Source organism: Penaeus monodon, chromosome 9 (assembly GCF_015228065.2).
Source record: "Penaeus monodon isolate SGIC_2016 chromosome 9, NSTDA_Pmon_1, whole genome shotgun sequence".
Lineage (NCBI taxonomy): Eukaryota > Metazoa > Arthropoda > Malacostraca > Decapoda > Penaeidae > Penaeus > Penaeus monodon.
In genome coordinates, this window is record NC_051394.1 from 7392885 (window position 1) to 7412884 (window position 20000).

Consider the following 20000-nt stretch of genomic DNA (forward strand, 5'->3'; position numbering starts at 1 on the left):
ACTCACAAATATATACACATAAAATATTTGTATGTATACACAAATATTATATGTATAATTACACACGGAAGCACAGACAAGCACACACAAATACATATACATACATACATACATATATATATATATATATATATATATATATATATATATATATATATATATATATATATATATATATATATATATGCATACATGTATATATATATAGGTACATATATGCAGACAGACACACAGACACACATATGCACATACAAACACACACACATAGATATATGTACAGTCTATATTACATATTTATATACAGTATATATAAATACTTTTTATTAATGTTTTTACTATTTGTCTTCAAATATTGAATATCAATGAAACAAAATCCGAAATGTTTTTGGTTTCAGGTGATCGTCGCCTGCATGGCCGCTGTGGCCGTCGCCGCCCCCCAGTACGCCTACGAGACCCCTGCCCGACCTACCTCGCCCCCGCCGCCTCCAGCCGTGATGAGTCCGCTGAGGTGATCGAGTTCATTCCTATCCTGAGGGACGATCGCGTACACGAGGACGACGGAAGGTACAACCTCGACGTAGGAGACTGCCAACGGCATCTCCATGTCTCAGTCCGGCTCTCCTGACGGTCCCGACGGCGCCATCGTCAAGGCAGGCCAATACTCGTAAGTAAATCCTCATCTGTAAAGGGCTGACACACCTGACATCATTTTCATTTAATAAATGCCGTACTTTTATTATATTTCAGATGTTGAACAAGCCATAGTAAATGCTAAAATATAATGGCTAGATCCCTAGAAACGCACGTTTCTAGGGATCACGCATAAATATCAGTTGTTATATCTTTCCTGCTATAAATGTTCCAGTTACACCGCACCTGACGGCTCTCTGATCGAGATCAAGTTTGTGGCCAACGAGAACGGCTTCCAGCCTCAGGGCGCCCACCTGCCCGTGGCTCCCGAGTTCCCCCACCCGATCCCTCAGTTCGTCCTCGACCAGATCGCCTTCGCCGCTGAGGAAGACGCCGCCCGTGAACGTGCTGAGGCTCAGGCTTCTGCCCCCGCACCCACCAGGCTGTACGGCCAGCCTCAGTAGACCGATGGCTGAAATCTGTGATATTTATAATATTTATGATATTCATTAAACGACGCTATGCTGAAACGAATAAAAAGCTTTTGGATCAGTTCCTGTTTCACTATGGTACTTCCTAATGTTATTAAGGTACTCCATAGCTTTCCCTCACGTTCGTATACCTATGCGATACATCATGATTATTGATGGACACATACACTCGCTACATACATACACACACGTGCATGCATATATATACATATATCTATTTATCTATGACTATATATACAAATATATACACAGACATATATGTACATATTATATATATATATATACATATACAACTATAAAGTCACCTGCCACCTTATTCATTGCTTAATGCCATTTAGAACGTATTTTCTTTTCAAGGACACAAGATTTTATTTTCGTCAATGGAAACTTTGACATGCTATATCAATATTTCATACTTTTATCACGTTGCTCTTGGAGTCAAGTATGATTTTGCTTGAATTATATTTTCTTATATTTTTTCTTCTCCATTTGGAAATTTTGTGCATATAAGTCAAGTGTATGTATAACATGACTGATTGTATTATAGAAATTTATTCTAATCATTATCTGACTGCAATAAAGAAGGGAAAAAATTGCATAATTGATGGTCTGATGAAGGTCATGAATAGATGACCATGGCTCGTGCTTTTTATTTCATATTACGTTGAATATCTTATATGATGAAAGAAACTGCAATTCATAAATATAGGACTTTATATCATTTTTTTTTCTTTATCTAAACTTTTGAATCAGTATGAATTTTAGGTATGTTATGTATATAATCATAAAGTAATGGAAATGAGAATCATAAATGCAGCTTTGCTTCGAAAAACTGTTCTTTACTGAATTATCTACGTACATAGCTATTAGAATTATACTGCTTGTATCATGGAAAACTGAACCTATCATTAACCTGTAAGCACTTGATGTAAATATTTTTTTTGCAGCTTAAACCTTGGTATAGCTCAATAAATCCACTTGAAAATGCTTCAGCTAGTGAGTTGGCATTCTACCTCTCAAAGTTTCAAGTTTTACTTATATCCTTGTCTAGCGTTTCATTCGTAAGTAAAAGCTATTTACTGTGATTCTTGTCATCATTAGACACCCATACATATTGATAGATATAGACAGATAAACAGATAGATATTATGTATATATATATCTAACAATAAAATTTCGCGTTTGGGTGTTAGAGGCTTTTGTGTCTTCAGTTAAATTATAGTTGTTTGTGTATTGTGACTCTAAACTACCCCCCTGTGTGCAAGGAATGGCCGAGGCTGCCATTCACTGCGAGAATTGAACAAGTCAGCAAGATTGCTAGTCGCTATCACTGCACCACACAGCACAAGTGTGTGTGTATAGAGATACAACACACACAGTCATATTGTGTATGTACCACTCATATATAGTGTATGTACATAGACATACATCTGAGTGTGTATATATACATATAAGTATATATATATATATATATATATATATATATATATATATATATATATATATATATATATATATATAATATATATATATATATATATATATATATATATATATATATATACATCTACATACATAAATATGAGAGTGTATGTATGTATATGTATATATATAGGTAAATACAACAATGATGATAATAATAATAAAATAGTAATAATTACATATATATGTATATATAAAAGCATGTACACAAACAGTGATATGTACACACATACATATATATTTATTTATAAATGTTCCTAAATATATATATCTGTGTGAGTGGGTGTTTGTGTATATATATGTATATGTGTATGGATGCACATATGTATATAAATTTATTCATATGTGTGCATATAAACACACACATTGCTATCTATCACATACTAGCTTTATTTGAATGACTGGTATAAGAGTAGTTAGGTTTCAAGGTCGCACCCTCCCGTACACAAACTGACGAATGGTCTGGCGGGATAAAGGTCACACAAGGACTATATAAACTCTCGGCCACATGACTGGGAGCATCAGTCGCAAACTAAACTATCAGCATGAAAGCCGTGGGTGTCTGATGCTTTCACTTTTACTTTTTTTTAACATTAGCTTTTTTTAACATTAGCCAAAATTTTCCACTTCTTTACATTTGTGATAAGGACATGGTCGCGTTTAACATGTTCAACATTAAACTAACATATACATACGAAACCAATATATCGATATGGTTCCATATATGTTTTATGAAGAACGATGTCATTTTCCTTCGCAGGAATATGTGTAATAAAATGCCAATACCTCATTTTCCATTAATGCAAAAGTTTTCTTGTTTGTAGTTTTCTTGTCGCATGTATGAATTTCAGCTATTTATCCTCGATTTCAGGTAATCCTCGCCTGCGTGGCCGCCGTGGCCGTCGCCGCCCCCCAGTACGCCTACGAGACCCCTGCCCCGACCTACCTCGCCCCCGCCGCCTCCAGCCGTGATGAGTCCGCTGAGATGATCAAGTTCATTCCTATCCTGAGGGACGATCGCGTCCACGAGGACGACGGAAGGTACAACCTCGACGTGGAGACTGCCAACGGCATCTCCATGTCCCAGTCCGGCTCTCCTGACGGTCCCGACGGCGCCATCGTCAAGGCAGGCCAATACTCGTAAGTAATTCAACCTCTGTAATACAATGACACATTTGACTTCAAATTTAATTGAAGAAATGCTGTTGATTTTTTTTCCTTTTTTCACCAGTCATTGTAAATGCTAGAATGTAATGAATTGGGTCTCTTAAAGACTCACTTTAGATCATATGAAAGTATCACGTGATTCTATATCAGAACTTATACATGCCTAAATATGTCAATTGCTATATCATTCTTCCTGCTATAAATGTTCCAGTTACACCGCACCTGACGGCTCTCTGATCGAGATCAAGTTTGTGGCCAATGAGAACGGCTTCCAGCCCCAGGGCGCTCACCTGCCCGTGGCTCCCGAGTTCCCCCACCCGATCCCTCAGTTCGTCCTCGACCAGATCGCCTTCGCCGCTGAGGAAGACGCCGCCCGTGAACGTGCTGAGGCTCAGGCTTCTGCCCCCGCACCCACCAGGCTGTACGGCCAGCCTCAGTAGACCGATGGCTGAAATCTGTGATATTTATAATATTTATGATATTCATTAAACGACGCTATGCTGAAACGAATAAAAGCTTTTGGATCAGTTCCTGTTTCACTTTGGTACTTCCAAATGTTATTGAGGTACTCTATAGATTTCCCTCAGCTTCGTGTACCTATGCGATACCTAATGATTATTGATGGACACTTATTCACTCGCTACACACATACACACACGTGCATGTATATATATACACATATATCTATTTATTTATGACTATATATACAAATATATACACAGTCACATATATGTACATATATATACATATACAACTATAAAAGTCACCTGCCACCTTATTCATTGCTTAATGCCATTTAGAACGTATTTTCTATGCAAGGACACAAGATTTTATTTTCGTCAATGGAAACTTTGACATGCTATATCAATATTTCATACTTTTATCACGTTGCTCTTGGAGCTAAGTATGATTTTGCTTGAATTATATTTTCTTATATTTTTTCTTCTCCATTTGGAAATTTTGTGCATATAAGTCAAGTGTATGTATAACATGACTGATTGTATTATAGAAATTTATTCTAATCATTATCTGACTGCAATAAAGAAGGGGAAAAATTGTATGATTGATGGTCTGCTGACGGCCATGAATAGATGACCATGGATCATGCTTTTTATTTCATATTACGTTGAATATCTTATATGATGAAAGAAACTGCAATTCATAAATATAGGACTTTATATCATTTTTTTCTTTATCTAAACTTTTGAATCAGTTTGAATTTTAGGTATGTTATGTATATAATCATAAAGTAATGGAAATGAGAATCATAAATGCGGCCTTGCTTCGAAAAACTGTTCTTTACTGAATTATCTACGTACATAGCTATTAGACTTATACTGCTTGTATCATGGAAAACTGAACCTATCATTAACCTGTAAGCACTTGATGTAAATATTTTTTTGCAGCTTAAACCTTGGTATAGCTCAATAAATCCACTTGAAAACGCTTCAGCTAGTGAGTTGGCATTCTATCTCTCAAAGGTTCAAGTTTAACTTATATCCTTGTCTAACGTTTCATTCGTAAGTAAAAGCTATTTACTGTGATTCTTGTCATCATTAGACACCCATACATATTGATAGATATAGACAGATAAACAGATAGATATTATGTATATATATATATCTAACAATAAAATAATTCCGCGTTTGGTGTGACAGACTTTTGTGTCTTCTGTCAAATTATAGCTGTTTGTGTATTGTGACTCTAAACTACCCCCCTGTGTGCAAGGAATGGCCGAGGCTGCCATTCACTGGCGTTGCGAGAATTGAACAAGTCAGCAAGATTGCTAGACGAGAACGCTGTCACTGCACCACACAGCACAAGTGTGTGTGTATAGAGATACAGCACACACACTCATATATAGTGTATGTACATAGAGTATATGTGAGTAGCACACAGTGGTGTACATATGCACACACACACATATATTAGTATAAAGACGATATATATATGTATATATACACACATTTCCATATATAGACCATATGTATACATATAGATATATAGATATAAGCATACACACAAAGAGTAATATACTTGCATATAAACATAAGACGTTATATATATGTATATATGTACACATAGGCAGTGATATATATATATATATATATATATATATATATATATATATATATATATACATCTACATACATAAATATAAGAGTGTATGTATGTATGTATATATATATATACATATATATATATATGAGTGTATGTATGTATGTATATATATATATAAAGGTAAATACAATAATAATAATAACAGTAATAATTACATGTATATGTATATATAAATGTATGTACACAAACAGTGATAAGTACACACACAATATATATTCATTTATAAATGTTCCTAAATATATATATCTGTGTGAGTGGGTGTTTGTGTGTATATATATATGTATGTGTGTATGGATGCACATATGTATATAAATTTATTCATATGTGTGCATATATACACACACGTTGCTATCTATCACATACTAGCTTTATTTGAATGACTGGTATAAGAGTAGTTAGGTTTCAAGGTCGCACCCTCCCGTACACAATCTGACGAATGGTCTGGCGGGATAAAGGTCACACAAGGACTATATAAACTCTCGGCCACATGACTGGGAGCATCAGTCGCAAACTAAACTATCAGCATGAAAGCCGTGGGTGTCTGATGCTTTCACTTTTACTTCTTTTTTTTTTACATTTGCGAAAATTTTCCACCTTTTTACATTTGTGATAAGGACATGGTCGCGTTTAACATGTTCATCATTAAACTAACATATACATACGAAACCAATATATCGATATGGTTCCATATATGTTTTATAAAGAACGGTGTAATTCTCCTTCGCAGTAATATGTGTAATAAAATGCCAATACCTCATTTTCCATTAATGCAAAATTTTCTTGTTTGTAGTTTTCTTGTCGCATGTATGAATTTCAGCTATTTATCCTCGATTTCAGGTAATCCTCGCCTGCGTGGCCGCCGTGGCCGTCGCCGCCCCCCAGTACGCCTACGAGACCCCTGCCCCGACCTACCTCGCCCCCGCCGCCTCCAGCCGTGATGAGTCCGCTGAGGTGATCAAGTTCGTTCCTATCCTGAGGGACGATCGCGTCCACGAGGACGACGGAAGGTACAACCTCGACGTGGAGACTGCCAACGGCATCTCCATGTCCCAGTCCGGCTCTCCTGACGGTCCCGACGGCGCCATCGTCAAGGCAGGCCAATACTCGTAAGTAAATCAGCTGCTGTCATGAACTGATGCACAATATAAACTGCTAGAAAATAGTGATTAGGTTTTTCATAGATTCGATTTAGATCATATTCAAGGAAGTATTACGTGATTCTGTATCAGGACTCATACTCGCATAAATGTTAGTTGCAATATCATTCACACTGCTATAAATATTCCAGTTACACCGCACCTGACGGCTCTCTGATCGAGATCAAGTTCGTGGCCAACGAGAACGGCTTCCAGCCCCAGGGCGCCCACCTGCCCGTGGCTCCCGAGTTCCCCCACCCTATCCCTCAGTTCGTCCTCGACCAGATCGCCTTCGCCGCTGAGGAAGACGCCGCCCGTGAACGTGCTGAGGCTCAGGCTTCCGCTCCCGCGCCCACCAGGCTGTACGGCCAGCCTCAGTAAATAGAATAAGCGGGCAGAGATCTGTGATATTTATAATATTTATGATTTTGATAAAACGACGCTATGCTGAAACGAATAAAAGAATTTGGATTATTTCCTGTTTCTCTTTGGTACTTTGTTCTGTATCGAGGTACTCATACACATAATTCACGTTTGTATACCTAACACGATACATAATGAACATAGATTGACACTTAAACAGAGACATGCACTCGCTACAAACACACACCTCTCACATGATTTATTGCTTACTGTCGTTTAAGATATTTTCTATGCAGGGAAAAAAACGGTAATAGAAACTTTGATCACATTGCCATCGATGTCAAGTAAGTTTCTGTTTGAATTATATTTTATATTTTTGATTCTAAGTTTGGAATTTTAATGCACGCATCACATGTGACTGAATTAGCTGAATACAATGAAGAAAAAAAAGTATTTACATAACTGATGGTCTACCGACGTCCATGAATAGATGAGAACCATGGATCATGCATTTTATTTCATATCACGTTTAATATTCTATATGATGTAAGGAACTGCAAGTATTAAATGTAGGGCTCTATATCAACGTTTATTTATCAAACTTATAAATCTGTTTGAATCTTAAGCATGCTGTGTATATAATTGTAAATAATGGATATGAGAAACATAATTACAGCCTTGGCTCGATAAACTGATAGACATATAGATAGATATGTATATAGATATACTTAGTAATGATAATTTAGGGTTTGGTGTGACAAGGTCTTACGACTTCAGTCAAAATATGGATGTCTGTTTATTGTGATTCTAAAATACTATTTATGTGCAAGGAATAGCCATACACTGGCGGCGCGAGAATTGTTCGCAGGTCAGCAAGATTGCATGACGAGAACGCTATTACTCCACAGCACCCGTGTGCTGTGGAGTAACACACATATATATATTGTATATACATGCAAACATACATCTGTATGTATATATATACATATATGTAAGATTGTGTAGTTATTTATGTATACGCACACAGACAATGCTATATATATGCACACAGATATATGTAAATACAAAGACGATATATATACATATAGATGTACATATATACATATTTACTTATATACTAAGAATATATAGATATATACATACGTATATACACAAAAAATTATATATATGTATACACATATGTCTATCTACATAGCCTATATATTTATATACACATATAATTTTATATATAAGTAATCTATATATATATATATAATTTAAATATACATAAACACACATACAGTGATATGTATATATACGCAGTATTATAAATATATGTAATAATGATAATAATTATATATATATATGTATATATACATACAGTTACACATAAACATGATATACATATATACATCTTAAATTTATATATATATGTATATATATATATATATATATATATATATATATATATATATATATATATATATATATATATATAATATTCCTATCTATCACATACTAGCTTTAATTGAAAGATTGGTATTAGGATAGTTAGGTTTCAAGGTCGCACCCTCCCGTACACAAACTGACGAATGGTCTGGCGGGATAAAGGTCACACAAGGACTATATAAACTCTCGGTCATATGACTGGAGCATCAGTCGCAGACTAAACTACCAACATGAAAGTCGTGGGTGTCTCATTCTTTTATTTTTTATTTTGTTTTTTACATTAGCCAAAAAAAAAAAAAAAAAATTTTTTATTTTATTTTTTACATTAGCCATATATATAAATATATATATATATATATATATTGCTTCACATTTGTGATCAGGACAATCCTCGCATTTGACATCTACAACACTAAACTGACATATTCATATGAAACCAACGTATCGATACAGTTCCATATATATTCTATGAAGAGTGATGCCATTTTCCTTCATAGAAATATTTGAATAGCATGCTAATTCCTAATTTTCTATGAATGCAAAAGTCCTCTTGTTTATAGTCGTATTTTCGCATGCATGCAATTCAACTATTTATCCTCGGTTTCAGGTGATCCTCGCCTGCGTGGCCGCCGTGGCCGTCGCCGCCCCCCAGTACGCCTACGAGACCCCTGCCCCGACCTACCTCGCCCCCGCCGCCTCCAGCCGTGATGAGTCCGCCGAGGTGATCAAGTTCGTTCCTATCCTGAGGGACGATCGCGTCCACGAGGACGACGGAAGGTACAACCTCGACGTGGAGACTGCCAACGGCATCTCCATGTCCCAGTCTGGCTCTCCTGACGGTCCCGACGGCGCCATTGTCAAGGCAGGCCAATATTCGTAAGTAATTCAACCTCTGTAATAGATTGACACATTTGATTGAAGTGTTAAAAGACACACACACACACAAAAAAGGTTTTATTTTATTTATTTATTTAATCTATTTAATTTATTTAATTATTTTATTTTTACAAACCAAGTAAACGCTAGAATGTAATGATTAGATCTCTTAAAGTCGCTTCAGATCATATTCAAGAAAGTATCACGTGATTCCGTACAGAACTCATACACGCATAAATATCAGTTACTATATCTTTCCCTGCTATAAATGTTCCAGTTATACCGCACCTGACGGCTCTCTGATCGAAATCAAGTTTGTGGCCAACGAGAACGGCTTCCAGCCCCAGGGCGCCCACCTGCCCGTGGCTCCCGAGTTCCCCCACCCGATCCCTCAGTTCGTCCTCGACCAGATCGCCTTCGCCGCTGAGGAAGACGCCGCCCGTGAACGTGCTGAGGCTCAGGCTTCTGCCCCCGCACCCACCAGGCTGTACGGCCAGCCTCAGTAGACCGATGGCTGAAATCTGTGATATTTATAATATTTATGATATTCATTAAACGACGCTATGCTGAAACGAATAAAAGCTTTTGGATCATTCCCTGTTTCACTTTGGTACTTCCTTCTCTAAATTGAGGTACTCCATAGATTTCCCTCACCTTCGTATACCAATGCGATACATAACGATTATTGATGGACACTTATACACTCGCTACACACATACACACACGTGTATGTATATATGTACATATATCTTTATCTATGCCTATATATACAAATATATACACACAGACACATATATATACATATATATATATACACAACTATAAAAGTCACCTGCCACCTTATTCATTGCTTAATGCCATTCAGAACGTATTTTCTATGCAAGGACACAAGATTTCATTTTCGTCAATGGAAAGTTTGACATGCTATATCAATATTTCATACTTTTATCACGTTGTCCTTGGAGTCAAGTATGATTTTGCTTGAATTATATTTTCTTATATATTTTCTTCTACATTTGGAAATTTTGCGCATTTAATAGAAGTGTGTGTATAACATGACTGATTGTATACTAGAAATCTATTCTAATCATTATCTGACTTCAATAAAAAAGAGAAAAAAATTGTATAATTGATGGTCTGCTGACGGTCATGAATAAATGACCATGGCTCATGCTTATTTCATATTACATTGAATATCTTATATGATGAAAGAAACTGCAATTCATAAAATATAGGACTTTTTATCAATTTTTCTTTATCTAAACTTTTGAATCAGTTTGAATTTTAGGTTTGTTATGTATATAATAAAGTAATGGAAATGAGAATCATAAATGCAGCCTTGCTTGAAAAACTGTTCTTTACTGAATTATCTACTTACATGGCTATTAGAATTTTACTACTTGTATCATGAAAAACTGAACCTATCATTAACCTATAAGCACTTAATGTAAATATTTTTTGCAACTTAAACCTTGGTATAGCTCAATAAATCCACTTGAAAACGCTTCAGCTAGTGAGTTGGCATTCTATCTCTCAAAGTTTCAAATTTTATTTACATCCTTGTCTAGCGTTTCATCCGTAAGTAAAAGCTATTTACTGTGATTCTTGTCATCATTAGACACCCATACATATTGATAGATATAGACAGATAAAAAGAATGATATTATGTATATATATATATATATATATATATATATATATATATATATATATATATATATATATCTAACAATATAATTTCGCGTTTGGGTGTTAGAGGCTTTTGTGTCTTCAGTCAGATTATAGTTGTTTGTGTATTGTGACTCTAAACTACCCCCCTGTGTGCAAGGAATGGCCGAGGCTGCCATTCACTGCGAGAATTGAACAAATCAGCAAGATTGCTAGTCGCTATCACTGCCACTGCACCACACAGCACAAGTGTGTGTGTATAGAGATACAACACACACAGTCATATAGTGTATGTACCACTCATATATAGTGTATGTACATAGACATACATATAAGTAATATATATATATATATATATATATATATATATATATATATATATATATATATACATTTCCATATATAGACCATATGTATACATATAGATATATAGATATAAGCATATACACAAAGAGTAATATACTTGCATATAAACATAAGACGTTATATATATGTATATATGTACATATAGGCAGTGATATATATATATATATATTAATATAATATATATATATATAAATCTACATATAAATATGGAGTGTATGTATGTATATGTATATATATAGGTAAATACAACAATGATGGTAATAATAATAATAGTAATAATTACATATATATGTATATATAAATGCATGTACACAAACAGTGATATGTACACACATACATATATATTTATTTATAAATGTTCCTAAATATATATATCTGTGTGAGTGGGTGTTTGTGTGTATATATATATGTATGTGTGTATGGATGCACATATGTATATAAATTTATTCATATGTGTGCATATACACACACACGTTGCTATCTATCACATACTAGCTTTATTTGAATGACTGGTATAAGAGTAGTTAGGTTTCAAGGTCGCACCCTCCCGTACACAAACTGACGAATGGTCTGGCGGGATAAAGGTCACACAAGGACTATATAAACTCTCGGCCACATGACTGGAGCATCAGTCGCAAACTAAACTATCAGCATGAAAGCCGTGGGTGTCTGATGCTTTCACTTTTACTTTTTTTTAACATTAGCTTTTTTTTTAACATTATCCAAAATTTTCCACTTCTTTACATTTGTGATAAGGACATGGTCGCGTTTAACATGTTCAACATTAAACTAACATATACATACGAAACCAATATATCGATATGGTTCCATATATATTCTATGAAGAACGATGTCATTTTCCTTCGCAGGAATATGTGTAATAAAATGCCAATACCTCATTTTCCATTAATGCAAAACTTTTCTTGTTTGTAGTTTTCTTGTCGCATGCATGAATTTCAGCTATTTATCCTCGATTTCAGGTAATCCTCGCCTGCGTGGCCGCCGTGGCCGTCGCCGCCCCCCAGTACGCCTACGAGACCCCTGCCCCGACCTACCTCGCCCCCGCCGCCTCCAGCCGTGATGAGTCTGCTGAGGTGATCAAGTTCATTCCTATCCTGAGGGACGATCGCGTCCACGAGGACGACGGAAGGTACAACCTCGACGTGGAGACTGCCAACGGCATCTCCATGTCCCAGTCTGGCTCTCCTGACGGTCCCGAAGGCGCCATCGTCAAGGCAGGCCAATACTCGTAAGTAAATCAGCTGCTGTCATTAACTGATGCACAATATAAACTGCTAGAAAATAGTGATTAGGTTTTTCATAGATTCGATTTAGATCATATTCAAGGAAGTATTACGTGATTCTGTATCAGGACTCATACTCGCATAAATGTTAGTTGCAATATCATTTACACTGCTATAAATATTCCAGTTATACCGCACCTGACGGCTCTCTGATAGAGATCAAGTTCGTGGCCAACGAGAACGGCTTCCAGCCTCAGGGCGCCCACCTGCCAGTTGCTCCCGAGTTCCCCCACCCTATCCCTCAGTTCGTCCTCGACCAGATCGCCTTCGCCGCTGAGGAAGACGCCGCCCGTGAACGTGCTGAGGCTCAGGCTTCCGCTCCCGCACCCACCAGGCTGTACGGCCAGCCTCAGTAAATAGAATAAGCGGGCTGAGATCTGTGATATTTATAATATTTATGATTTTGATAAAACGACGCTATGCTGAAACGAATAAAAGAATTGTGATTATTTCCTGTTTCTCTTTGATACTTTGTTCTGTATCGAGGTACTCATACACATAATTCACGTTTGTATACTTAACACGATACATAATGAACATAGGTTGACACTTAAACAGAGATATGCACTCGCTACAAACACACACCTCTCACATGATTTACTGCTTACTGTCGTTCAAAATATTTTCTATGCAGGGAAAAAAACGTTAATAGAAATTTTGACGTGTCATGTCTATATTTCATACTTTTATCATATTGCCATCGATGTCAAGTAAGTTTCTGTTTGGATTATATCTTATATTTTTTATTCTAAATTTGGAATTTTTTGTGTATTCAGTGAAATGCACGTATCACATTTGACTGAATTAGCTGAATACAATGAAGAAAAAGAAAGTATCTACATAACTGATGGTCTACCGACGTCCATGAATAAATGAGAACCATGGATCATGCATTTTATTTCATATCATGTTTAATGTTCTATATGATGTAAAGAACTGCAAATATTAAATGTAGGGCTCTATATCAATGTTTATTTATCAAACTTGTAAATCTGTTTGAATCTTAAGCATGTTGTGTATATAATTGTAAATAATGAATATGAGAAACATAATTACAGCCTTGGCTCGAAAAACTGATAGATAGATATAGATAGATATGTATATAGATATACTTAATAATGATAATTTAGGGTTTGGTGTGACAGGGTTTTATGACTTCAATCAAAATATGGCTATCTGTTTATTGTGATTCTAAAATACTGCCTATGTACAAGGAATAGCCTAGGCTACCATACACTGGCGGCGCGAGAATTGAACGCAGGTCAGCAAGATTGCATGACGAGAACGCTATTACTCCACAGCACCCGTGTGTGTATGGACACAAACACACACACATATATATTGTATATACATACAAACATACATCTGTATGCGTATACATATACATATATGTAAGATTGTGTAGATGTTTATGTATACGCACACAGACAATGATATACATATGCACACACACATATGTAAGTACAAAGACGATATATATACATATAGTTTGTACATATATACATATTTACTTATATACTAAGAATATATAGATATATACATACGTATATACACAAAGAATTATATATATGTATACACATATATGTCTACCTATTTAGCCTATATATTTATATAATTATATACACATATAATTTTATATATAAGTAATTTATATATATATAAATCAAATATACATAAACACACATACAGTGATATGTATATATACGCAGGTATATATAAAAATATATATGTAATAATGATAATAATTATATATCTATGTATATATATATATACATACTTTTACACACCAACAGTGATATGCACATATAAATCTATAAATTTATATATATATATATATATATATATATATATATATATATATATATATATATATTTTGAGTTGTGTATATATTTACATATGTATGGATACAAATATGTATATAAATATATTCATTCGTGTACATATATATATATATATATATATATATATATATATATATATATATATATATATATATATGTATATATTCCTATCTATCACATACTAGCTTTAATTAAAAGATTGGTATTAGGATAGTTAGGTTTCAAGGTCGCACCCTCCCGTACACAAACCGACGAATGGTCTGGCGGGATAAAGGTCACACAGGACTAAATAACACTCTCGGCCACATGACTGGAGCATCAGTCGCAGACTAAACTACCAACATGAAAGTCGTGGGTGTCTCATTCTTTTATTTTTATTTTATTTTTTTTTTTTACATTAGCCAAGATTTTTTATTGCTTCATATTTGTGATCAGGACAATCCTCGCATTTGACATCTACAACACTAAACTGATATATTCATATGAAACCAACGTATCGATACAGTTCCATATATATTCTATGAAGAGTGATGCCATTTTCCTTCATAGAAATATTTGAATAGCATGTTAATTCCTAATTTTCTATGGATACAAAAGTGCTCTTGTTTATAGTCGTATTTTCGCATGCATGCAATTCAACTATTTATCCTCGGTTTCAGGTGATCCTCGCCTGCGTGGCCGCCGTGGCCGTAGCCGCCCCCCAGTACGCCTATGACACCCCTGCCCCGACCTACCTCGCCCCCGCCGCTTCCAGCCGTGATGAGTCCGCTGAGGTGATCAAGTTCGTTCCTATCCTGAGAGACGATCGCGTCCACGAGGACGACGGAAGGTACAACCTCGATGTGGAGACTGCTAACGGCATCTCCATGTCCCAGTCCGGCTCTCCTGACGGTCCCGACGGCGCCATCGTCAAGGCAGGCCAATACTCGTAAGTAATTCAACCTCTGTAATAGATTGACACATTTGAGTGAAGTGTTAAAAGACCACACACACACAAAAGTTTTATTTTATTTATTTATTTATTTCATCTATCTATTTTATTTATTTATTTTATTTTTACAAACCAAGTAAACGCTAGAATGTAATGATTAGGTCTCTTAAAGTCGCTTCAGATCATATTCAAGAAAGTATCACGTGATTCCGTATAGAACTCATACACGCATAATATCAGTTACTATATCTTCCTGCTATAAATGTTCCAGTTATACCGCACCTGACGGCTCTCTGATCGAGATCAAGTTTGTGGCCAACGAAAACGGCTTTCAGCCTCAGGGCGCCCACCTGCCCGTGGCTCCCGAGTTCCCCACCCGATCCCTCAGTTCGTCCTCGACCAGATCGCCTTCGCCGCCGAGGAAGACGCCGCCCGTGAACGTGCTGAGGCTCAGGCTTCCGCCCCGCACCCACCAGGCTTTACGGCCAGCCTCAGTAGAATGATGGCTGAAATCTGTGATATTTATAATATTTATGATATTCATTAAACGACGCTATGCTGAAACGAATAAAAGAATTTGGATCATTTCCTGTTTCTCTTTGGGACTGTCTTCTGTTATCGAAGTACTCCATACATTTAATTCATGTTTGTATACGTATACGATACATAATGAACGTAGATGTACACTTAAACTGAGATATGTGTTAACTACATATGTGTATATATACGATTTATAATGAATTTAGATTACGCTTAGACTTGGATATGCACTCGCTACATACAAACATACACATATATAAATTTATCTCTCTATATATTCATATATATATATATATATATATATATATATATATATATATATATATATAATATATATATATACAGACACACATTGATATATAGACATATATATCTGTAAAAGTCACCTCCCAAATGATTTACTACTTACTGTCGATCAAAAGGTATTTTCCATGTAGGGAAAAAAAATCCGTTAATAGAAATTTTGATTAGCCTTGTCTATATTTCGCACTTATCACACTGCTATCAAAGTCAAGTAAGTTTCTGTTTGAATTATATTTCATATTTTTACTTCTGCGTTTGCAAATTATTGAGCATTTCAGTGAAATGCACGAATCACAAATGACTGATTTTAGTATAGAAATTTATTCTAATTACCTGACTGCAATGAAGAAGAAAAAAGTATTTACATAAATGATGGTCTATTGACGTCCATGAAAAGATGAGGACAATGGATCACGCTTTTTATTTCATCTCGTGTTTATTATTCTATATGATGTAATTGCAAATCTTAAAGGTAGACTGTATGCCATTGTTTATTTACCAAACTTATAAATCTGTTTAAATTATAAGTACGTTATGTATATAACTGTAAATAATGGAAATGAGAATTACAGCCTTGGACATAGATATATAGACAGATATGTATATAGATATACTTAATAATAATTTAGGGTTCAGTGTGACAGGCTTTTGCGACTTCAGTCAAATTATGGCTTTCAGTTTATTGCGGTTCTAAACTACCCCCTATGTGCAAGAATAGCCATGGCTACCATTCACTGGCGGCGCGAGAATTGAACACAGGTCAGCAAGATTGCTAGACGAGAGCGCTATCACTGCTCACGTGTGTGTATAGAGACACATATTTACTGTATATACATACAAACATATATCAGTGTGTGTGTGTGTGTATGTATACACAAACAGACAATGATATACATATGCACACACACATATATGGGTACAAAGAGGATATATATACATATGTATATGTATACATACATGTATATATATACATATTTACATTTATATACATACTTATATGTATATGTATATATATAATATATATATATATATATATATATATATATTATATTGATATAATCATACATATATTTTCTATAAGTGCACACACATACCGTGATATATGTATATATACATATATATGTTTATACATGTATATATATATATATACATATATATATGTATATAATATATATATAATAACAATGGCATTTACATACATGTATTATACATACATTAACTTACATAAACAGTGATATATGTATGGCCAGCCTCTGTAGAGAGATGGCTGGGACTTTTGATATTTATTGTATTATGATGCTGAATAAACCTTTTGCTAAGACGAATAAAGTTATTTCAATAAGAAATATATTTCTTTAGAACATTCAATTTTAATCACTTTTTTTCTCTACATTATTGTTACTCAGTGTGGTGTACATGATAACCTATCACCACACATAAACACAAGGCACGTACAAATATGTAAAATTACACGTATTTGATAAAAAGATTCTTAAAAATCCTATGTATCTTGAGGCCATCATGATACAAAGCTTGCGTTATTCTTTACAAATGTATACTATACATGGCAAGTCACATTGACATGTGTGTGTATATGTGTATATATGTATATACACACAAAAATACCCGTTTGAGTAAATCACATATAAGGGGTGTCTGAATAAATGATACTGGTATAGTCGCACTATGCTCTTTTTGTCCTCTATCCGGCAAGGAAAAAAATACCCAACTTTTCGACAATAAATGTTTTTTGTCTGCATTTCTGTTTGTCTATCTATACACAAATCCACACATACACACTCATATAAGCACACACGCGTGCACACACATATATACATATATGTATATATACATATTTGTGTATATATACATATGTGTATACGTACGTGTGTGTGTACATTTTCTTATTCTTTATTCCGTATGGCTGTGGATATTAAGATGTGCTCATAAATCACAGCTGCCAGGACCAACTTTGTATTTCAGTGAAGGATAAGGGATGTAAATGTTAAAATTGATTAATTTTGTACTCGAAAATTAATTATGGTGATTCAGTGGACTGGGATAAAAAATGCCATGCTATCTATCTATGTCTCTCTCTCTCTCTCTATATATATATATATATAGATATATATATATATATCAATTGATCAATGTGACTAGATCTTTGTATTAAAGATAATGAAACTGCTGTATTTGTACTTGTTTTCGATGTTTCATATTTCCTAATGGGAGATAGGAAGTGCCATGTCTATTTATATATATATATAAAATACGATTGCCTTTCAGATCTGAAATGTAATAATTTTCCTTTTGTAAATATTACTGTGGTTTATTTAGACGTATCATTTGTTACTTGGAAATATACATAATGCTTGTTCATCTTTTGTCTTCTAACTTCCTTATCAATCTAATCTATGTATTGTTTCGCCAACTTAACCAGTTACATATATTAAAGGTCTCTGCATTAACTCTAGAATCTAGAAATAGAGTATAATGAACTATAAAGTGTAATTGTAGTGTAAGACTGAAGTCTGTTATTGAATTCTTTAATGACCATTTCTTTGTCTGTCCATTACCTATTCTTGACAGACAAAATAGCCTTTATCATTTGCTAGAAAATAATTTAAAATGTTATGTAATACAAGGCATAAAAATCCTCAATATATACCATATATTTATCAGAAAAATGTTTATTCATTTTTTTTTCTTTTCTTTTTATTCGCACAGTATTGTTTTTCATGCATATCCTCCTCTCTATGACATGAGTGAAATCTTACATTATAGACACCTGTAAATCTTATTCAAGCTTGTAACTTATTTTAGCATCTGATGTTCCAGTACTTGTTTTTTTTTTTTTTTTTTTTTTTTGTATCAACCTACCTACATATATTCACATAAATGAACAGTTGCTGTGTATCTCGATATGCAAAACACATCTCCGCCTCTCCTTCTCTTTGAATATGTATATGTACATACCATATTTATATTTTATTTTTTATATATTATATTATATATGTATTTATTTATACTATATATTTTATATAAATATGTATGTTAATATTTTTTCATAATCTGTTTTGTATTTGGTTTTCTTCATGTTACATATTTCCACATTCTAGAATAGGATATATGTTATGATATCGATACAGCTTTTCATATATATATTATATATATATATATATATATATATATATATATATATATATTTATATATATTATCATTCATTTGTTTGTTAAGCGACAGTAAGATCCGATATGTAGTATCGGATAAACTTATTTATATATATATATATATATATATATATATATATATAATATATATATATATATATATATATAATAATAGTATGAT

At 34.3% G+C, this 20000-nt stretch overlaps 4 protein-coding genes and 2 pseudogenes across 4 annotated transcripts; all 6 read left to right on the forward strand.

Moving 5' to 3' along the window:
• The window catches only part of LOC119576502, a 1585-nt pseudogene extending 403 nt beyond the window's left edge, over positions 1 to 1182 (forward strand).
• Positions 1183 to 3128: 1946 nt separating this feature from the next.
• LOC119576501 (cuticle protein CP14.6-like) lies at positions 3129 to 4297 on the forward strand. The gene is made up of 3 exons (XM_037924187.1): positions 3129 to 3157; positions 3475 to 3743; positions 3982 to 4297. The coding sequence occupies exons 1-3, from the start codon at positions 3149 to 3151 to the stop codon at positions 4208 to 4210; spliced, it is 507 nt and encodes a 168-aa protein (XP_037780115.1). The 5' UTR covers positions 3129 to 3148; the 3' UTR covers positions 4211 to 4297.
• A 2098-nt stretch (positions 4298 to 6395) lies between these two features.
• On the forward strand, positions 6396 to 7501 carry LOC119576504 (cuticle protein CP14.6-like). Its single transcript, XM_037924188.1, has 3 exons — positions 6396 to 6424; positions 6729 to 6997; positions 7180 to 7501. Exons 1-3 carry the CDS (start codon positions 6416 to 6418, stop codon positions 7406 to 7408), a joined length of 507 nt encoding a protein of 168 aa, XP_037780116.1. The 5' UTR covers positions 6396 to 6415; the 3' UTR covers positions 7409 to 7501.
• Positions 7502 to 9027: 1526 nt separating this feature from the next.
• LOC119576505 (cuticle protein CP14.6-like) lies at positions 9028 to 10287 on the forward strand. Its single transcript, XM_037924189.1, has 3 exons — positions 9028 to 9057; positions 9426 to 9694; positions 9972 to 10287. Exons 1-3 carry the CDS (start codon positions 9049 to 9051, stop codon positions 10198 to 10200), a joined length of 507 nt encoding a protein of 168 aa, XP_037780117.1. The 5' UTR covers positions 9028 to 9048; the 3' UTR covers positions 10201 to 10287.
• Positions 10288 to 12343: 2056 nt separating this feature from the next.
• LOC119576506 (cuticle protein CP14.6-like) lies at positions 12344 to 13464 on the forward strand. The gene is made up of 3 exons (XM_037924190.1): positions 12344 to 12389; positions 12709 to 12977; positions 13160 to 13464. Exons 1-3 carry the CDS (start codon positions 12381 to 12383, stop codon positions 13386 to 13388), a joined length of 507 nt encoding a protein of 168 aa, XP_037780118.1. The 5' UTR covers positions 12344 to 12380; the 3' UTR covers positions 13389 to 13464.
• A 1714-nt stretch (positions 13465 to 15178) lies between these two features.
• Positions 15179 to 16390, forward strand: LOC119576507 (annotated as a pseudogene).
• Positions 16391 to 20000: the final 3610 nt, after the last annotated feature.